At 37.3% G+C, this 23,591-nt stretch overlaps 1 protein-coding gene across 5 annotated transcripts in view; it reads left to right on the forward strand.

The window, feature by feature from the left end:
* LOC111875692 (hexokinase type 2) overlaps positions 1 to 23,591 on the forward strand; it is a 121,431-nt gene that overhangs the window by 92,407 nt on the left and 5,433 nt on the right. For all 5 annotated transcript variants that reach the window (XM_023872133.2, XM_023872137.2, XM_023872132.2 and 2 more), the window contains 7 exons: positions 996 to 1,158; positions 5,275 to 5,414; positions 9,315 to 9,530; positions 11,967 to 12,066; positions 14,121 to 14,310; positions 15,579 to 15,734; positions 22,723 to 22,999. In XM_023872133.2, coding sequence (XP_023727901.1) covers positions 996 to 1,158; positions 5,275 to 5,414; positions 9,315 to 9,530; positions 11,967 to 12,066; positions 14,121 to 14,310; positions 15,579 to 15,734; positions 22,723 to 22,999 — 1,242 coding nt within the window. The remainder of the gene's footprint in view (positions 1 to 995; positions 1,159 to 5,274; positions 5,415 to 9,314; positions 9,531 to 11,966; positions 12,067 to 14,120; positions 14,311 to 15,578; positions 15,735 to 22,722; positions 23,000 to 23,591) is intronic.

Raw genomic sequence — 23,591 nt, forward strand, 5'->3', positions numbered from 1 at the left:
AGAATCCAATTCAATTCCTCCTGAATATGAAGCAAGCTTGTTAGCAACTCATCCTAGCCGTTTGGTAATTATTTACTTAAATTGCCTCACAGCAGATGTAGTCTTCTGATAGTTCGGAGTATACACTTTAAACATGATCAGCTAATCGTTACAGCAGACCCATTTCACTGTGCTCCCCATAGTTAGTTATTTAGAGAGGGTGGGTTTCCCCATGCACCGCGACCAGTTTGATCTATTGTGCTTCCCTCATGATATTCTACCAGTCTCTATACCCTACCGATAAATGGTGCGTACCATCAGTCCCACCGAGCAAGCGAGTTCGGCCACTTGCTTAGCGGTGTCTATAATGCTCCCCCCATCTATCAGAGGTCTTAGAGACTATTGTTGGGCGGGAAACGTCCTGGAATTTGGCTCAATGATCCCCTTTGGGGATATGAGGTTCTTTTACGTGCCGTAAAGTTACGACACGGGACACACAGCTTAAAGTCCCTCCCGGAGGACTTGTTCCCTGAATTTTTCCGCCCTTAAAAATTCGATGACCTCCGCCGGGTATTTGAACCCGCGTACCACGAGTCATGAGGTGGGATCGTTACCCCTAGACTACGGAGGCCACTGTGCTCCCCATAAGAATGAATGTTCTTTCGAACACTACAATCCAGAGATGCTTGAGGAAATACTGCTTATTACTGTTTGATGTTTAATTGGTTAATCTGATCATATATGCGTGTATATACATATATGATTATATTCTGAATGAAGATAAGTTCTTGAAGTTGGTACTTGCATTATGCTTTCATACCTCCATCATCAGATTTGAAACAGCTTCCTGGAATAATAACATGTTCCTTGAATTTCTGTGGAGTCAGTGCCCATTTATGCCTCAGTGCTAGAAAAGAAGTGCCCTAATCCTTCAAGATATTTAGAATGGCATTTAAAAATAAGAGTGATTATATAAGATCTAATGACTTTGCTGTTTTCTCCCTTTTATTTCACAGATTCGTGAGCACTGCAAGGAGTTGCAATTGTCTGATGATCAGATCAGCGAGATGATGAGTCGCCTCCTGGAGGACATCCAGTTGGGTCTTGGGAAAAACACACATCAGAAGTCTATTGTCAAATGTTTTGTGACTTATGTTCAGGACCTACCCAATGGGACTGGTAAGTCGAATAACACAGCACACCCATATGTTGGGAGAGGTGAATGGGAGAAGTCACTAACACAGATTCTGTCTTATGTGTAGGAATGAAATGGAAAATAAAAGAAGCCTGAATGGAAATTGTTTATAATAACAGGAAGAACTTAACAATAGTGTGACTGTGTTGCTGCTTTAAGAGCCCTTTCATAATATCATTTTACACCAAACATGTCACAGAATTTGTGGCCATGTTACTAATTCGGTGGCACTCCATACAATGGCGGGGGCACACGGTAGCGTAGTTGGTTGAGGCACTATGCTACAAGCCGCAAGGTCGCTGGTTCTATTTCTGATGAGGTGAATTTTTTCAATTGACCCAATCCTTCCAGCCTCACTATGGCCCTGGGGTCAACTCAGCCTCTTAACAGAAATGATTACCAGGAATCTTCCTGGGGGGTAAAGGGCGACCGGCGCATAAGGCTGACAATCTTACCGCCATCTGTGAGCCGATCGTCTAGATAATGTGGGATCCTCGATGTCTCACAAACCTGTGGGCCTTCATGGTCTGTTACAGGGATAACTTCACCTTATCTTTCACTCCATACAATAGCATGAGAAATGACATCGACTGCCATCTCCAGCCAGCCAATCACAGGCATTGTTAGCCAGTTCTTGAGGCTTACACTTATCATTATCTGTAGGCCATGCCATAGCTCAAGCGGTTAGTCGCTGGCTTCCCACCGCAGCAGCTCAGGTTCGATACCGGGTTCTGGTCAAGTGGGATTTGTGGTGGAGGAAGTGGGTCTGGGGTGGGTTTTCTCTGAGGACTTCGGTTTCCCCTGCCAATCTTCATTCCACCAAATTCTCCATTATTATAATCACCCGGGGCAGGCTACAATAGGCCAATCAGTGGCCGCTGTGCTGAGTGGACCCCCCCACTAAGCGAATTGAAAAAAATATTATCTGAGCAAAGGTTAGAAGGGACATAATGTAGTACAGACTTGAGGGGAGGAGGGAGCGTATGACATTCCAAGCTGTCACATTAGCCAAACAAAAACTGTTAACACAGATTAATTGCTTATGTGCTTGCAGAGTACAGAGCTCTTCCCTTTGCCTTGAATTTGGCTAGCACTTATGAAAAAGTCATGCTCCACCGTTGGTTTAAATACTCACATGTTCAGTACAGAAATAAATTACAGCAAATTAAACTGGACAGAATTTAATGAATGTTTGCATACTGGAGAATGAATTTGGACCTTGGAAAAGTAGAGACGTAGGTCAAAATAACAGGATAAATATTCCCTCCTCCTCCAACCACCACCGCTACTGCTACTGTCACAGCCGGCACCACACAGAAAGAGCATGTAACTGGTCACCGCTTTATAAAGATGTACAAATAGTACATAAATCTGCTAATAGTACTGTTCACATAGACAATGCTACTGTAATTACATTTCTAATCTTCACAGTGCACTTGTACTTGGTTTTACCAACTAAGTTCCTTTTCTCTTTGTTTCTTGCTTAGAGAATGCTTGGAAGACATTTTCTGGCTTCAGATGTCCTGTGGCATGTTATTTCTTCACTAGTAAATTCATTAGTAACTCTTTGTGCATTAAATATCCCTATTAATCAGAAAATTCACAAATTAAATAGTCACTTGATTATATGAGGTATTAGGCTTTCATGGCATTAAGATTAGATTGTGGTCTTCTGATTAATGCCACTATGTAGTCTGACAGCTGATATATACCACTATGTAGTCTGACAGATGAAATATGCCACTATGTAGTCTGACAGCTGATATATATACCATTATGTAGTCTGACAGCTGATATATGCCACTATGTAGTCTGACAGCTGATATATGCCACTATGTAGTCTGACAGCTTATATATGCCACTATGTAGTCTGACAGCTGATATATGCCACTATGTAGTCTGACAGCTGATATATGCCATTATGCACTCTTATAGGCAGTCATAAAAAATTTGGTTACCACTGATGGTAACCACCTGCCATATGTGGGGCCATAACCTAGAAGAGAATGATTCCAGTTGATTATTTGTCCTTTGTTCTTTTATTTCAAATTCAAGCAGATCCAGATACAGCATGAGAAGTAGACTCACAAACCCTTGGATATAGAATGTGTCACATATCAGAACAGATGTTCCAATTAATCATTGGAACAAGTCAAAATAACATAATATGAAATATACATAACACAGACGTAGAACATAAATGAATATGATTAAAAAAATCTAATGCAAATGAGAAACATTTATACAATAACATTCCTCCAGTTTGTAAAAACAGTGCAACACCAGATATCTTCTTAAGGAACTCTTAAAATATTAGGTGTCTGTACAAGCTCTTTTAATTCAAGCGGTAATTTATTAAAAATGTTAATACCAGTGTGCTAAACACCATTTTGATACAATGATAGAGAGGAAGTAGGAGAATATAAATTTTCACAATATCTGGTCTGTACATTATGCTTATCGTAATTAGTAATGAAAAATTCCTGTTCTTTAAAACAAACAGGACTGAAAATATATATTGAGATTTCAATGGTAAGATCTCTAACTGTCTAAAAAGATTACTACATGAGGACCAACTTCCATATTGGTAGATTGACCCCAGAATATATTTATATAGATAAGATAATATAGAATGAAATAAGGAGTAATAAATCATTACCAGTGAGGAAAGAGACATGTAAGGTTTGACTTATCTGATCATAGCAAACTCTGGTTAATTTTTTTAAAACATTGTCAATATGCAAATTCCAGGATAATGTGTTATCCAGTACCAGATGTATAAATTTGAAGTGAGAAACCTCAGTGATTTCGTTATTGTTACAAACAAATAAGGTCTTGGTTAATACAGAATTCTTTGTCATAAATTGCATACAATGTGTCTAAAAAAATGATAGATAATAAATTTGATTTGAACCAATTATAAACTATTTGAACATTTGCACTTAGTTTAGTATCTAGAATATCAAGTTTATTATCCAAACTATTAAACTGGTATCGTCGGCAAGAGGAATGGGCATAGGTGATCCATCAGTGGCCAAGGAAAGATCATTGATATACAGTAAAAATAACAAAGGTCCCAGTACAGAGCCCTGAGGAACACCACGTCAAATTTAAGACCAATTCGATACTATATTATAGTGAGTTAAATTATCTTTAAAAAACACACGCTGATATCTGTCTCTTAAGTATTGGGAATATGAGTATAAGTTCTCAGAAACTCCCGTAATTCAATATATTTCCAGTTTGTGTAAAAGAATGTTATGGTTGAAACAGTTAAAATCCTTCTCAATATCACAAAAGATTCCCCTAGCTTTAGCTTTATTATTTAAAGCAGTAAGAATTTTATTTAAAAGGGAAGAAACAGCATTGTCTATCAATAATTTTTTTGAAAACCATATTGATTAGGATTTATAATACCATATTTTTAAGGTGATTCATGAGTTGTAAATAGTTAATTCAGATCGCCATTGCTTGAAATCACTGATGTATATATGTGGTGAATATGATTGAATTACATACCTGAGCTACTACTGACAACAGATTTTGAAGGAAAAGAAATGTGTAAGGACCCCATAAAATGGCCACTGTGTATTGATACCTTCAGGCCTTTTATTTTGTCATATTCACTTTTATTGGTAGCAGTTTCACAGTAAAAAGGCAGTAAGCTAGAAATTACTAACAACTGGAACAGTAGCCCCCGTATTATAATGGCTTTCAAGTCTGAAGATTCTATACAGAAGTAAAATTGACCCTATGTGTACCCTTTACTGCCATCGAATGGGCCTCTGATACCCACCGCCCACCAGATAGAATGATGGATGGGCTTTGGATCTGGACTTCACATTGTGGCAAAGAGAACTCTTGCCACTGCAGGAATCAGTCTGGGTTATCTAGCCCACAGACAGTAATGTGTAAGCTGTGATCATGAAATTGAAGATTTTAAATGAACTGTTGTTCATGACTGCACATTTTCATTCTCAGAAGGTTAGGTTTTGGCATAATGCAATATCACGTGTGTGCATTCTGTTCTATTGGTCAGCATTTTAATGGGTATTTTAAACTGTGCTGAAGCTTGCTGATCTGGGTCTGATCTATTTCAGAACGTGGAAAGTTCCTGGCATTGGATCTTGGGGGTACGAATTTCCGTGTCTTAATCATAACTCTTGGAGAAAAGCACTTCGATATGAAGTCTAAGATTTATGCCATACCACAGAGTATTATGTTGGGAACAGGAACACAGGTGAGCAATCACTGAACCTTGAGCTCTTGTCCCCCCTCAGCTGCAGCCTCAAATGGACTTATTGCACCAGCCTGCTGTTTAACACTGTAGCATGCCGATTTCACGGATTTAAACCTCCAATACCTCCTGTATCCCAGGGCTTTAACATTCCTTAGTTCTGAAATGTGTGTGAAAGCAGAAGTGATGACATGAGTTTGGAAAACAGTTTGTGTAATGAAACTAATTGAGGTAACCAGTGCAAAAAAAAATATGCTACTCAAACTAAGATAATGTATTTGCCTAGATTTATTCCAACCCCAGAAACAATATGCACTCCAATTTGAATAGTTAAGTTAAAGAGAATTGTTCATCAGTTGTATAAAATTTGTTGATACTGTAAGTTTCTAAATACAGTAAGTGGTATTATAATTTTTTAAAATACTTTTCAGAATGTTTTCACATGTCAGTTCTTTTAAATTTATTCCAAAGTTTGCACATGCTAATATACTAAACTAAACATTCATGTTCACATAAATCTTTGATGTTGATGGAACTGACATTACTACCCAGTTCATTGTATTCACTGAATTTGCTTCCATGAACCTCTGATTCATCCTGTTCTTATCTCCACAGCATGTCATTATCTGTCCAATGCATTGGATTGGATATACAAGACATATTTAAACTTTCAATAATTACTGTTGAGACTGACTGCCAAGTTTCTATAACTGAATTGTATAACAAGACTGAACAGACTGTTTTTAATTTTTATGGTTGGACTGAGCAGAAACAAGACTTCAAATAACTACCATTTGCCATATTTCATTCTTAAATAGTGCTTTAAACACCAATTATCAATAGAACCTCCGTCGAGTGTAACAATATATATTCTTGTCACCATTTTCTCACATTTGCCTTACATGTTTCGGCTCACAAAGAGCCATCATCAGAGGCAACCACAACAAAAACATGGAAACACTTGCACTGCTCAACAATCACAATATACAGTTTTTTGTGGAAGATGTTACACGTATCGGAGCGTAAAACACAACAACATCCAGTACCCCGAGTGCGGGTATCCCATTTGCATTTAAAATATCACCCACAAAGCGGGTCGTTAATGTTAAAATTAAAGTTAAAACCGTCCAAGTAAAATATTCAGGTTCCTCTTAGTGGATAGTCCCAATGGGGGAGGCGTCAGCACGAGGTTGTGTGGGCTNAAACATGTAAGGCAAATGTGAGAAAATGGTGACAAGAATATATATTGTTACACTCGACGGAGGTTCTATTGATAATTGGTGATTGATAGTGTAACGGACCAAAATGAAACAATTCAAAATAGTGCTTTAAACAGTTTATATTCTATATTTGGTACTGCTGACAACACAGATTGAAGCAGCAGCAGTTTATTGGTCTTAATTTTGAATGTTTATTTACTACCATTACTCTCAGCTAATGTTCAGATAATTTTTATATTGTTCAGTGCATACTATTAAGTTAAAGATATATTTTGTTAAAATTCATTATTTCCAATTGTACTTTCCATTGTTGTCACAATATAGGAGAAAGTAAATTACTTTCAATAAATGACATTTTAGAAGAGTGCTGTCTTCTGGGATGTGACACTGGATAGTCTGATAGAAGTTCACCGACATTTTGAAGCAATGCACTCCTTTAGCTCTGCTTGCTTTTCCTTCCTATAGCTGGAGATGGCACGTTTCTCCTGAACATCTTTGAACTTCTGTGAGACTACATGGCATCACATCCAGAAAGTAGTACTCTTCACAGCCACTCCTATGAGTACTTCAAATGAAACAAAATTTTTGTTCACAGATTCTACTGACATGTATAGAATTGAATGTGTATGAAAAGAATTCACAGTAAGTTTCTTGGGAGATATTTGAGGAAGAAAAAGATATAATTTTTAGGTTGTAAGTATTCCGTCTATAAGGCAACAAAGTCAACCTTTTGTAAAACAGACTAAAATATGTTTAATACACTAAAAGTGTTTGTTAAATATTTTAAATGTCATTAACTTATACATTCATTCCTTGTTGCTACATGTTTCAGCCACACATGTGCCATCATCAGGCAACACTTATTATTGGGGAGACCACTGCACTGTACACTTTGTCTTCTGTGCCCTTAGACACTTCTCCCCAATAATAAGTGTTGCCTGACGATGGCACACATGTGGCCAAAACAAGTAACAACAAGGAATGAATGTATATAGTTAATTACATTTAAAATATTTAACAAACACTTTTAGTGTATTAAACATATTTTAGTCTGTTTTACAAAAGGTTGACTTTGTTGCCTTATAGACGGAATACTTACGATCTAAAAATGATCCCACAATGCAACAGATTGCTGAAATATAATAGAAAAAGGTATGCCTTATATTTGAGCAAACACAGTACGTATTCAAAAAGGAAAATCAGGTTGGTATTGAATTTTCAGGATACTGTACAATACAACATGAATCATATTGTTATATTGTAGCATCCTGTTGCACTGTGTATTCACTAGCATCTCACATGCAACTCACAGCAAAAGTTTTAAAATTCAAAACTTGAAATTTGTAAAACTCTCAGTTGTTTCAAGTTTTATCTATTTAACACACACATAAAGACATACAACTTGAAACAGCTGAGAGTTAAAATTTTAAAGTTTTGAATTTTAAAATGTTTAGTGTGAGTTGCACATGAGACTAGTGAATACATAAAAATGTATCATATACCATCCCCCTCATGTCTTTCATTTGTTTCAGTTTCCCCAAATAGCACTCTGCATTGCTGTAATTATTAAAGAAGATGCAACTGATTTCAAACAGTTTGCATATTTCCTTCATTTGTATGTTCTCTGTACATATTGCATGAAATGATTGGCTGGTGGAAACAGTTATGCCTGTCTGTCCATCTGTGTGCATATTTCATCTGAAGTTACTCAAATAGATTTTAATGCTACTTAGAATTGGGGGAGTCCTCATTCAGCTTTTCAGGAATATGTCATTTTTAACTAAATAACATTTCTCAAAAACATATCATCATAAGCATTATTGGTACCATATAAAAAATGATTGGTTCTGTATGGGTGTGAAACTTGGTCTCTGACATTAAGGGAGGAACATAGACTGAGGGTGTTGAGGAGAATATTTGGACCGAAGAGGGATGAAGTGACAGGAGGTTGGAGAAAACTGCATAATGAGGAGCTTCATAACTTGTACTCTTCTCCAGGTATAATTAGAATGATCAAGTGAAGGAGGATGAGGTGGGCAGGTCATGTAGTACGAAGGGGGGAGATGAGGAATGTGTATAGGATATTGGTGGGAAAGCCAGAAGGAAAGAGACCACAGGGAAGACCAAGGCGTAGGTAGGCGTGTGGACAATATTAGAATGGATCTTAGAGAGATAGGATGGGATGGTATGGATTCGATAGATCTGGCTCAGGATAGGGACCAGTGGAGGGCTCTTGTGAATATGGTGATGAACCTTCGGGTTCCATAAAATGCTGGGAAGTTCTTGAGTAGCTGCAGAATTGGTGGCTCCTCCAGAAGGGCTCAGCTCCATGAGTAAGTAAGTAAGTATATAGAATGATAACCTCATGAAGATCGGAAACTTTATTTGAAATGTTTGGTAATAATATTGTCTGTTATTTGGAGCGCACATTGTCATTCTTGTTTAGTAATATTTTTGGTTAACTAAGGTAATATGTTGTATCTGTATAGTTAATTTTTGCAACATTCCTTTGTACACATGGTGACAGATGACGGTGAGGGCAACACACATTTCTGTTGGTTGAAATCTTTATGGTTCTTTTATAGGAGGGAAAATTTAGGACACAGTGCCCACAATATTTATATTATTGACACAGCAATCTTACCTTCTTTAGAGATTACATGTTATGGTTTATCTTCTGCAGCTGTTTGATCACATAGCAGAATGCTTGGCAAACTTCATGAAGGAGCACAATGTGGGGGAGGAGCGACTCCCTCTGGGCTTCACATTCAGTTTCCCACTCAAACAGAAGGGCCTCACTAAAGGTATACTAGAACGGTGGACCAAGGGATTTAACTGCAGTGGATGTGTTGGGGAAGATGTGGTTCAACTTCTGAAGGATGCCCTCAGCAGAAGAAATGTAAGTTTGCAGGATAGATACATAGTTCCTGAAAAATGCAGAATTGAACACATTGTTTAGTGGTTTTTATTAAATTGTTTCCTCCATTTTTACATTTCTCAATTACATTTAGTCAGTAATAAGTAATTAAGAATGCTGATCAAACATATGAAGTAAAAGGAATTTTAATAAGCAACTGCTTCTGAATGGGTTCATGAAATGAATATGTTCGTTCTTTGGAAAATTGGTTTTAAAATTAATTTATTTGTGAAGTGACAGTTTATAATCTAAGAGAAAATTGCTGAAAATAGTTAACACCACAAAATTGGGGCACATGCTGTATATGAATATGACATATGCAGGTAAATCAGTAATAATATAAATAATTAAATTTTCAGGATTTGCCAGTATTTAATGTTAATGATACAATGTGAAAGAATGTAGATTTTTTTTTGAAGAATGAGTTGCTAGGTTTTGGCAATTTATTTTAATTGTCTTTTGAATGCACAGTACCATTATACAGGCTGATTGTACATAAATATAATTATGTCATGTATTATGAGGACATTTAAATGCTAGTACTTGTTAAGTGTGCATAAATTCCTACAAAGTATGAATGGACAGAACTATGGAATACCACAAAACTACTGAATTGAGGCATTGCTTTATGTTGGGTTATTTAAGCTCTCAGTTTATATTTTACACGACATTGCAAAGGAACTACTTTTTTTAAATATATGATAATGGTCACTTTTCAAAAGAGAAATGACAGAAAAACTACTAATGATTTTGACATTAAAACGTTTCAAGATACTTGAATTGTGATGGTCATCACATGATTCCTTGATGAATATTGAGACAAAAGATACCCTTTAATGAAATTTAGACCAACACATTTTTGTGAAACATGATGAATGTTGGAATGCAGTGTGACAAACACAATACAAATATTTGTACCTATGGACTGTTCCATACCATTCCTTGATGAAAATTCTGTTGACATATGTTCAAGGGATATTTTCATGTCGGTGCTCAACAAGGACTCGTGTGGTAGATGCCATAGGTGCAAAATTTTAAACATTGTTCATGTGTGCATGTATGCATAGATCATGGTAGTGCATCAGACTACAAGCAGCTAACATTTATAAAATATAAAATTCTTTCAATGCTATTTATGTGTAGTTTAATGAAGGTAAAAAAGTAGAACTCTTAACCAAATACAGAATGTAAGTAATTTTTCTTGTTCATGGGAGGAGGTGTTTATAGTGTGGATATGATATTGAAGATTTAAGATCTAAAAGTTTGTGATGATGGTATATTGCTACAAGTATTATGTTTTTGGACATTATCCATTGTCTTGTCTAATTAAGAAAAAGGTCCTGTTTCTTTTTTAAAACACGTTTTGGAGACTGGATTCTGTCCCCAGAGATAGGGGCTAACTCTATCTATTGGACCCAACTGAGTGGGTTTTATCTGAAGATGGGGACAGAATCCAGTCTCCAAAACGTTTTTTTTTAAAGAAACAGGATGGATTTTTAAAAACTGGACAAGGCAGTGGATAATGTCCAAAAACATAATACTTGCATTGAAGATGTGTTTCCCATGGTGTGTGAACTGCTTGGCATATGCTTCTCCTTTTCTCATCAATAAATTCCCCACCCCCCAAAAACACAGGTTTTTCTTTTTCAGGTTATTAAATTTCCTAAAGAATATTTTCCTGCATTAGTTTTGGTAATCAACTTCCCTGACATCAGTAATTTCCTCTTTCCTTTCTACTTCATGGTCATTATTTTTCCTCCTTTAATTCTGAGAGCTAGCATTAGATTTGATTTCCATATATAATTCATAGCTTAAAAGTAACCCATTGCTGATGAATGCAATTAGTTTGAATGTTTTTTCAGGATACTCATAAAATAGGGATTGCAGGGATTCTGAAAGTAATTAGATTTGAATAAATTTGTTGTAATGACCACTCATCTCCAACTACTGCCGAGATCAAGAAAACCTAGATCTGTACATCCACTCCTCACATACGTCTTCATGGCATAGTGCTTAATTAGTTAAGCACAGGAACAACTTTACCTTTTGTCTTTACTGTAGATGCAAATGCATGATACCTCTGCCTTGTTGCATTAAACATATCTTTCATTCATCTAAGTCTTAATTTCACTTTGCCAGAACTGTGAGCCTTTTATACTAACCAAAGAACAATTTCAGTCCCACTGTAATAGCATTTTCTGTCCACCATTGGCATGATTTTGTGTGTTGAATTGTGTAATCATTGGTTTACGTCTATAATACAGCATTATGGAATTATACTTCTGATTAGAGGCTCAACATATGCATGTCTAATAAAAACTTTTCTTTTTCCAGCAGCCGGTGTTTGTTCCAGTTAATCACATTTTGTCATTAGCTCTGTGTGTCTGCTGTGCATCATATATGCATTTTGTATTACAGGATGTTCAGATTGATGTCTGTGCCATACTCAATGACACAACAGGAACATTAATGTCTTGCGCATGGAAGAATTTCAACTGCAAGATTGGCCTCATTGTTGGTACGTGAGTAGCACGAAAGTTTGAATTGCTGTTCACATGATGCACTTCAACTGTTCACCAATGCATGCATTTATGCTGTGAATTTAAAAATCTATCATGCCTTCCTCAGTATGTTAAATTGTATATTGTCTTTCCTCAGTGGGGTGGATTGTTCCATTGTATTCATACCATACACTGTATATCTGGTATTTAGTTCAAGGTGTTGTATATCTTATATTATGTAATTTAATCATGAGTGTTTATTTGGATAAGTAGTGATAATGTTTATTAGTAAAACTATTCAGGGGCACTGTCACTTTTATGAGAGGGGCCAACTGGTTCAACACCAAACAAACTAAGACCCAGATGGATATATTACTTCAGTTGTTGCTAAAGTAATCTTGTTTGAAGATCATTGTAAAGTTCTGCTTGTACATAATTTTTGTCCAAAATTAAAATAGTTATTTTGTAAACTGCTGGAGTCAGGACATCTTAGTCAGTATAGTGATGAGCTACAGGCTGGACAGCCCAAGTTCAGTTCCTGACACTGCAAGATATTCGTGTGCTCCACAGTGTCCAGACCAACTCTAGGGCCCACTGAGCTTATATATTTGGAGATAAACTGCGCCAGTGTCACTTCCCACCACAGATCCAAAATGACTTAACCTGAAACTGAACCAAGGCTGCTGCAGTTCAGGACATGTTCCTAGAAAGTTGTAAAATTGGATGTGTATTTTCTGAATAATTTATATTTTACAGAGCAGATGCATTGCCCAAATAATTTTTTTGCATTTGACATCTAACTTAAGCTTCACTTAACTGCTTTTAGGAAATGAAATTAAACAGAAAACATTAAGAAAGACACGTATGTACAGTATAGGCAAACAGCATTCACACGCATTAGTCAAGCACGAAGATCACTCAGTCCTTGATTGCACTTACCATCCATTCCTTGTTTGGGTCATCAACGAGAGTGGTCATCCCCTTCTTGAACACACTGAAGGCATCATGCAACTTTTTTTTTGCCATCAGCTATTTTAATTGCAGTGTTGTCTGTATTTACACTTTCTCCTGCCAACTTAAAATTTGTTGCTCCAACTCAGTCAGATCCTCTTTGATCAGTTCATCACATTGCAGTTCAGCTACTCTCCTGCATTACTTTGATACATTTCCTTAAAGCTACTTGCACAATCAGCAATTGGATTTCCGGAGGACTGGAAAATATCTGTATGCGCCCTGGCGATACATTTTGCTGCACACCATTTATCACTGCTTGAGTGACCTTCCAAGATGCCCCTGTGTTGTCTGTGACCTTGGCATATAGCCCCTTAGAACTCCCGAACTAATGGCCCTTGTCATTACCGTCCACCTCACTGTCTCAGTGAGCTGCTGCTACATTCGTCTCACTTAAGTAATAGGTTCTGAATGACTGTCACTTCTTAGTCCATTGGTTGTATGAAAGAGGTTTTATTTTGTGGCATGAAAATGTTTTCATTGTTGTTAGTCTAGTCTTCAGTGTTAACAGGATGGTCATTTACATTGCCAAAAACAAGCAAGGCCTTGTTTTTGAGATTTTTTGGACGGGAATTTAAAGGACTTTGATTGAAACATATATATATATTCAGTGGACTGTTCTGTATTTTCTTTACCTTCTTCCCCACTGACCCATTAAAATATTATGTGCATAGTTTGACTTAATTCTTTCCCATCTGTGAGAGAGTTATTCTTTATCAGATAATTTCAGGAAGCTTAAATAGGGAGCAATATTTTATGAACAGAAACAATTCATATTGAAGGAGACTATTTTCCATTAAATTTTTGCTTTTTCTCTCCTTTTCTGCTCACTTCCTATTCAATAGGGATTATTTTACATTGTTTTCCATGCTTCCATTCTTGGGACGAGAGTATTTTTTTGCTGTATGTATATAATGTCCTGTGTACCTGTTTTTTAATAAATCAAATATAAAAAATAATTTTCAGTCATCATGATATTGTAATGATGTGTGTCATCACAACACTGAGCACAGTAATACCATTTTATGAAGCATTAAAGCTTACATTTATCTGAATACAGGAACTGGCAGCAATGCCTGCTATGTTGAACGAGTTGAGAATGCAGAACTATTTGATGGTGATAGATCAAAACCATATGTTGTCATCAACACAGAGTGGGGGGCATTTGGAGATGATGGACGACTAGACATTGTCCGCACAGAATATGACCGTGAAATTGATCAGCACTCCATCAATCCAGGAAAGCAACTGTGAGTGTTTTGAAAAGTTGTAAATTTTTACACTTGCTAGTACATTGAAAGTGAAAGGTAGTAAGTGGGTGTTTTTTTTCTGTATTTGTAGCCTAATTTCCTTTCCTTATGGAGAAAAGTAGGGTTAAGTGATTGCCATTTTGTCTGTGTTCTGCTGACACCTTTCAAACCCAGAAGCAATTTTTATGGAATTCAGCAAGAATGTTTTGCCTCTGGAGCCTCCCCAATTTCATATTCCTTGTTTTAAAGTACTTTTGCTTTGTAAAATGTAAAACACAATGGTAGATGCATGAGACCTATATTTAGCTTTCGGTTTGAAGGCAGTAACTAACCACAGAAGCTAAGCATTTGAAATCTGGTTTGGAGATGGAATATAAAGAGACCTATAAATTATATATAAAATATTATAAATCAACAATTACAAATGTGATGGTGTGAACTCTGAGATTTTGAAGAGCAACCATAAGACAATCTCCCCAAAAGGATTATGGTGATGATAATGCCACCACCACCGACAATACAGTAACAAGCACAATACAAATTCTGACTGAACTAGGATTATATCATATGACCACATGCACATGAGTCCAGCATGCACCCACCATGGGCAAATTCTAAGTAATCTAAGTAAAATCTATGAAACAGGAAGGCAGTCTATGAGTTCTGCCTGCAACTGTCTGTTTAGAAGTGACAAACATTTTATCTCATTACTGTGTAAGCTACCAGGATTTTTTTCCTAGGGAGGGTATGTCCTTGCAAACTTACATTCAAGCTATTCAAGGATTTTTATTGGTTGCTGTGGAGTTTTAGATCAGCATTGAAATAACAGATGATGCCACATTTAAAAGTAATTAATTTTTGGTATATTTCCTTCACTTTCAATTCTGATATTTTTACAGAAATCCATTGTGGGGTGGGATGCTTGGATTTTATAAAAATACATTTTTAACTAACTGAGGTACAAGTAACTAACTTATGAGGAAGGACTCAGCTCCATGGAAGTAAAGGTTACGTTATAATCCTCTTGTGATATTTTGGAGTTTATTTCAGGGAGTAATGAATAGAAGTAAATAGTGAAGCAGTTTATAAAATTCTTTTCAGAAGTGGCCAGAATATGTTTTACATTGAGTTTAATGGAAATGTGTCAGTAAGATTGAAATCTGTAATTGAATTAGGATACACACTTGGATTGTTAATACAGGTCCAGGAAAGGAAGTCTCTTCATTTGGAACTATACAGAGCATTAATCACAGAATAAATTGTTACAGACATGAGAAGATGATCTCAGGAATGTATATGGGTGAACTTGCAAGGTTGGTCCTGGTCAAGTTTACGAAACAAGGTCTTCTGTTTGGAGGAAGGGGCTCTGACCTACTGTTCAAGAGGGGGAACTTCTTCACTAAATATATTTCAGAAATTGAAAGGTAAGTTACAAGTTGGATCACATTTCTATAGTGTGGGAGAAAAGCCAGGGTTTTGCGCTTTTCCTTGATAAACCATGAAAACTTGTCCAAATATATGTTAACTTTGATCATCCAGGAATAGGGGATTTTAAATCCCATAGCACGTTGGGTTTGACAGCCAGATATTAACTTAGAATTAAAACTTAAAAATATAATGTAGTGTTCAGCCAGCTAGACTGTGCACAAGCAACTGTGATACTGCAATGCCAATTGACATTATATGGGAATAGGGATTTTAAATATTCAGATTTTACAGGGCTGCCATCTATATTGTAACTCAGGTAACTATTGAAAACATGCAACATGCAGCCAGCTGGACCACACACAAGTGGCACCCTAATGCACTGCACAGCCAGTAAAGGTCAAGGTTAATCTTTTAATGCAATTACTTCCACTGTTCACATTTCTAAAAGTACATTTACCATATTTTAAAAGTCTATTTTATGACAATACATAAGCAATGTCACCTCTCACCTTATCATATCAGAATACCAGCACCAATATCATATCTCATATCTCCATTTAAAAGCTTCAGTCTAATGTGATGTTAGCAGAAATTGTAATAGTTATGCAGTCATCAACCATATGCATAATTCCCACTAGTGTGTGTTTTTAACTACATTTTTCCCATTAAAAATACTGGTTCATATAGAATTCACTGATGTGTTTAAGAGCTATCTTCTTACAAAACTTAATACACTTAGCTTAAATTGTTCATTATTTATCAGCATTTTGTAGAATGAGGAAAGTAGGCTACATGGCTCTGGAGAAAACACTAGTTAAACTGCATAAAAGGGGATGTCCATCAGAAGTAGGATAGTATGGAAGGTGGTCATTTTCATATCTATCAGCATACACCATAATCACTGACAGCAAAGTTTGTCTTGCCATGTGTTGTGATTTTTTTTGTAAGTTTGTTACTTAATTATTTCAGTATTTAGTCTATATAAGTGGGTTACTTAACAATGTAGTCGGTATTGAGCCTGTATGGTATTAATGAATATGGAGCAGTTGGTGGAATGAGAATTGGCAGTGAAAACCAAGTATTTGGAGAAACTTGTCCCAGTGCCACTAAGTCCACCAAGTATCCCACATGATCTGATATGGGACTGAGCCCAGGCCACCAGGGTGGGAAGTTAGTGTTTGCCTAAGCTATGGTATGGCCATAGTTGTAGAGGGTGATACTTCCAGTACTTAAAATAGCTGCTGATACTTCACCAGAGTACAGGCTTAGAGGCATAGCAATGATAGAAGGTACATATCTACCAATTTGTAAATACAGGGTGGGGCACAGAAACTTCCTTTTTTTGAAGGCGAATAAAAGAAAATTATTGCTGATAGACAAAAATTATGTTTAGCTTATGAAAGAACACACTTTAAAGTTTTAAATCATGTAGTTTTAAACAAAATATCTTGAAGGTGTTGGCCACCGTTCTCTATGCGCTGATGCAACCGTTTTCTGAAGTTCCCCTCTGCACGTTCCAACATGTGCACCGGAATTTGGGCTACTTCCTGCCGCATAACATTCTTTGGCTGAAGCAGGTTTATGGGGCGATGTTTAAAAACCTCTGCCTTGAGGTATCCCCATAAAAAAATCACAGGGCATTAGATCAGGTGAGTGTGCTGTCCACGGGATGTCACCTCGAAGTGAGATGAGTCGTCCGGGGAACTTTGCCCTCAAAACTGTCATTGAAGCTTGGGCTGTGTGGGCCGTGGCACCATCCTGTTGGAGCCAGACATTACCTAGATGCATTTCCTCAAGAGCTGGTTCGACAAAATTTTTAATCATGTCCACATACAGCTGTGAATTGACAGGAACTGCTTGATTGTCTTCTTCTTAAAAAAAATAAGGGCCAATAACTCCAACTCTTGACAACACACACCATACTGTCACCTTATCACCGTGAAGTGGCCTCTCATGGAGCTCTCTGGGATTGTTACCACTCCAATAGCACATATTCTGCTTGTTGACATATCTGGATAGGTGAAAATGTGCCTCATCACTAAAGAAAACAAGTGCATCGGGGGGTAAAGTTTCCAATAATGTTTCGCGCGCCGTTATTCAGTTCTGGAAATCACGTGGTGACAAGTCTTGCATAACAATCATCTTATAGGGATGGAAATTAAGATGTTTGTGAAGAATTCGGCGCATTGAACGATTGGATATGTTTGGATATGTATGCGAGTGGAGTGTCTTGGAGATCTCAAAATCGACTGTTGAACTGCCTCCACATTTTCTGGCGTCGTAACGGTCCGTTGTCGTCCTGATGATTTTTTCACCACACTCCTAGTTGTCCTAAAGTTCTCTACCCACAAAACAATCGATTTCTGGTTGGGAACCAGGCCTCTGGGCGTAATTCTGAAGTGAGTACGGAATGCACGCTGCACTGCCACATAGGAATGGTTGTTTGAAAAATAGGCTTTGACAGCAAATGCACACTGCTCACTCGTCCACCTCATGTTTCCTACTGAGGGGTAATAGACAGAAAGTTCTGCAACTGCTGCGTTCGCCGAGCCTATCCCCACTCTTCTGCGACCTCCCCTCCCTTCACAATGCGTCTTCACAAAAGGGAAGTTTCTGTGCCCCACCCTGTATAAAATTCAGATATTGACTACAACATAACATTTTCAAGGCATATTAACTGTAATTACATCTGTAACCCCTGCATACCAGTACATATTAATATAACACCACAGCTGGTTACTGTTGCCAATATACTTCTTTTAAGATGTGCAGACACTTACTTTTGGTGTAGATTTTAGAGTCAATTTTCCAATGGTTTTGTCATAAACAGGTTATATAAATCACGTTCTGGTTTCTGTCACATGGGTAACTGTTTTTTCCTGCTCTGCATTTCTGTGAGGGACCATTAAAATAGTAAACGCCACCTGCAGCTTTCATCTTATCAATCATAGTCCGCAGAATTTTTCCTTTTCAGTTTCTCCACCTAGGTCCTCAAGCTGAAATCTGTAAATGTGAGACTGCATTGTGTATGATTCTTCATTTAAATATTACCCCTTCAGTGTTCAACATCCCTGGGAATTTGTTCATAAAAAGTTTAACGTTAAAAAGTGAAGCATGTTGCTTATTGATGAGAGGTTGGCCATTTCACTATTCATTAAAACAACTGTCAGTGGGAACTTGTATACCATATGGTTGCATGTTGCTGAAAGAAAGAATCTCCTTCTCCAGACTATCCACAAAACTAGCAGAACTGTCTAGTATGAAGTCACAGACCTTTTGTTAAATTTGTTGTAATCTAAGTGCAGTTTCTATTTTTTGAGTTCACTGACAGCTGCCCTCATTTTCATTCTGCTTCATCCATATTTTTTGTTAGTTGATTGATAGGAACATTCTCCTGAATAACAGACCTGCATAATCAGTCTGGATGAGAACTATGTTCTGTAATGAATGAAGTAACCAGGCATTTTACATGCGTTAATCTTCTCTGTTTTCACTTTCTTTACTACATTGCTCTTTCTGCACCTACACTCTTTATTACTCTCTGCAAAAAGTGTAAGTAGCACCTTTTCTTGGCTCAGTGATACACAACAAAATTGATGAAATGAATCTTTCAGAAGAAGTTGCTTCATATTTTCTTGACATCTTGTGGGCACATAAACAATAAATGTCACAGTCAATAGCAGAATGTCACAATTCAAGAAAACCAAACAGTTGTTAACACTAAACACCACACCATCACACTCCATCTGCCAGCAGCCATAAACAGGACATGGTATTGACTGTGTTTGTCATGCGCGAGTGACCTCTCATATACGAGTGCTGGAAGAGCTGCAACTGTGCTACTCTATGGACGTGACTACCTGAAGTACAATCAATATACAGAGAAAAATTGACGTACCATTTCCTTGTTATACTATGGATTCACTCGTACAGCGATTGTAATTAACTTCACAGCAGTTAATATGAAATGTGTTAGTAGTTATGTAGAAGACTGTACTGACACATTCTGTTTTGTGCTGTGCATGTATAGAGGTGTGTGTCCACAGTCCAGTATAATATCTTGCTGAATTTTCTAGTATTTTCTTAGAATTCTCTTCCTGAAGGGTGACACTGAACACACAAGTAATTAGCGTACACCCTTATTAAGAGGAGACAGAAGAAATTCACAGAGTTGACACCCATGAACCATGTTAATTCTTTCATCTGCTCAACTCCTCATGAGTCAGAAATCTGAGGGTATAGCACACACTGATGTAAAAAAGGCAGTTGTGAGGGACAGATTTCTTGGACTATAGTAATGGTTTACTGGTCATTAGTAAGTCAGAAGGGCTGTAGCAGTGACCACCAAGAGTGAAAAATATACAACTAGAAAAAAGACGAAGATCATTAAATAGTTTAAAGCGGAAAATCATTTCCATATGTGGAAACCCAGGAGAAACAATATACAATTGGATTCTGTAGAAGATGAAATAGAGTTGCAGAAAAAGATGACTAGCCTTTGTGAAAACACTGATGTAGATGAGAATTTGTACAAGTGGTAGCTACAAGAACATAGTCAAACTTAGCCTTGAAAGTGACTGTAGATAGATTTTAAATGCACCCAACAGAGTGGGTATGAAAACTTAACACAGAAAGTGACTGTTGCTATGTGCCAAGAAGACTGCAATCACAATCTAAACCATTGTGCAAAGTCTCTGGGGTTCAAGTAGGTCAGCATGAAATCTCTGTCTGCTGTGTATAAAAACAGTTCCAACAATTGAATAATGTGCCATATTTATGCCTCATATTTTAAGAGTGACTTTGTATCAATAAAATTCCACTGAAAAAAAATTGAAGAAGAGGCTGTGTTTCTGTTGGATTACTGTTCAGTCCACCCTTCTGCTAATGTCCTGAAACTGATTCAGCTCATGTATGAAGATATTATTCAAGGCTGCAAAGCCTGTTGCCATAGTGAGCTACTTGGTGTCACTGTAAATCCTGAACTGGAGGTTACAGAACTTTCTACATCAGATGGTACCTACAGTGTTTGTTTGATTTGGAGGAAAGTAAATACAATGGAAATAGAACACTAAGAAAAGAATATGTTGGAAAGGATGAAGTCACAAAAATTTTTATTGCTTGCATCCTGTTGTGTGTATTACAATTTAAAAAGGTATTAAGACTTCAAATACATTCAACCGTCAAACACAGCAATGGTTATATTGATTAATTTCAAATTGATTTTAAATTAATTAATCAAAAAACACTGTTGCATATTTAAGGTCTTAGTACCTTTTTAACTGATGTCACAGAAGATGACAAAGCAGAATTTCTGGAACAAGAAATGAAGATTGATTGTAATGCAGTCAGGGGTAATCTAGGAGCAAATAACATAATGGCCTGAGCTGAGGCTGGCACACAAGTGCTAGTCTAGCAGCACCTTTGTGAAGAAGAACATGCAGCTTCTGTGAGGAGAAACAAACGATAACCTAGCGAAGAGGATAATGATCCTGTAGAGAGAGGACTGGTACGAACATAAACAATGATGGTGAACTTAGAATGTCTGGCTGATACCTAACACCTTCATTTACTGCATCAGGCCAGTATTAAGCATTATGCACTGAAAAAAAATGCTTTAATCAGTTACAACAAACACTTTCAATGTGGAGGCATAAAATATAACTACATGGTAACCTTATTATTAGTAGAAGAAAGTTGTCTTCTGGGTTTAGGCACCGTGTATTCTTCGTTTTGGCCGACGTTTCGGAGGAACGTAGCGCCTCCATCTTCAGAGCAGTTGAATAGCTGCGGAGAGCAGTAGCTGCTGCTCTCCGCAGCTATTCAACTGCTCTGAAGATGGAGGCGCTACGTTCCTCCGAAACGTCGGCCAAAACGAAGAATACACGGTGCCTAAACCCAGAAGACAACTTTCTTCATTGTCATCGCCGTGAAAACCTCAAAACTTACTTATTATTAGTAGAATTAAAAAAAATGTAAATATAATATGCATCTTAAATTACTTTTGTGTACTTATATACATCAAAAGAAACAGGGATTCCAAAATTATATGTCACTTTTGCTTCCAATGTTGGTACCACTGATGTTTAAACTGTCCCCCATCATTAATGTTATATCAAGGTGTCACTGTAAAATACAGTGACTGCATTTTGCAACTACCAGTTAATAAACCAATCAGCATATTGGATACATTCAGACTACATTCAGACTCTGGAGCACACAGCAACAGATTTTTTAAATTGTGAGGGAGGGGTTGCAATGTGTAACTAGAAATTTTTTACAGAAAATCACTAGAACACTTTATTAACTTGGAAAGCAGAAAGAAGGGTAAAAGATGGGGAGTCTCCCTCCTCAACTGGGATAGATGACAGGTATGGAGGTATCTGTGTACTCTTTCCATACCAATTTTTCACAAAGTGAAACCAGATTTTCACATTACCATAAAATAATGTCTACAAGAATCCTCTGAGGGTACACTGTACCTCGAATAGACAACCCGAGGGAAGATGAGTCCTGTGTATTCAACAAGATCTCGGGTATGGTGATTCTGGTTCCTGTCATATTGAAAATAGAATGATCTGTGTCATTATCTGATGATGATCCATACTTAAAGATGTTCTAGGCACAGTATACCATTTCCATGTTCCATGTAATTCCACATAATGGAGAATGTCACATATAAACAGAAAGATCATGTTGGCCCTGCTTGTCACAACATAACATTCTGGGGTTCTGCATTAAATGGTGCAACTATCACTGCTACCACATAATTCTGCATGTTAATACTGGCATTAGCAGGGAATTAAAACAGTGTGAATGTATGGTATAATGATATCCAGGTAAGTTTAATGACTACTGGTTCAAAATTGGAGGGTATGGACATGTATGCACATATACGAAGGTCCAAGTTCCACTGAAAATGGAGAAATTAGGCCAAGAAGTAATACTGTTTTATATGTACTGCACTAACAGTCTTTATTTTTACAGTGACAAAAGAGGAAGCTATGTGAACTGCCGGCAAGTGTTAGATGAACTGGGCCTAAGCCATGCAACTGATCAGGACTGTGGCAATGTTCGTTATGTATGTGAAAGTGTGTCAAGACGTGCTGCACATCTGGTGTCAGCTGGTGTGGCCACACTCATTAACAAGATGGGACAGGAAAATGTGACTGTGGGAATTGATGGTTCAGTGTACCGTTTTCATCCACATTTTCATGACCTGATGACTGAGAAGATCGCCCAGCTTGTAACACCTGGCATTAAGGTAAGTTCTGCCAAAGAAACATTGCACATATGTTCTCACATGTGATTAATCTAAATTACAGTCATTTTGTTTTTAGGGGCCTCTGTTTCTGGAGCTAGCATGTCGATATTCACCGGGCAATGATTCATGGTGACTGAACTTTGAAATATTGTACATGAATAAAATCTGCCCAACCATTAAGTTGCACTTCCATAGAGACAGATGGCATTCCAAAAACCACTTTTCTGTGTTCAGGAGGGTACATGTAAATGCATACAAATCTTGTGATTTTTTCACAATCACAATACTTTCTCATATACAAGGTGTGGCAATAAAGAAACCGGATTCATGCTCTAACCCTTTATTAAAAAAAATCAGACAGTCGAAATGTTATCCCCTTCAATGTAGTCCCCTCCCCGATCCCTACACCGCTCCATGCGAATTTTCCACTGTTGGAAGCAGTGCTGCAGGTCATCTTGTGTTATGCTCTTCAAGAGTTGCGTCGCTTTTGCTTTCACTGCATCCACGGACTCGAACCTGGTCCCTTTCAGCGCAGACTTGATTTTTGGGAAGAGAAAAAAGTCGCACGGTGCTAGGTCCGGAGAGGAGAATA

This window comes from Cryptotermes secundus, unplaced genomic scaffold (genome assembly GCF_002891405.2).
Source record: "Cryptotermes secundus unplaced genomic scaffold, Csec_1.0 scaffold478, whole genome shotgun sequence".
Lineage (NCBI taxonomy): Eukaryota > Metazoa > Arthropoda > Insecta > Blattodea > Kalotermitidae > Cryptotermes > Cryptotermes secundus.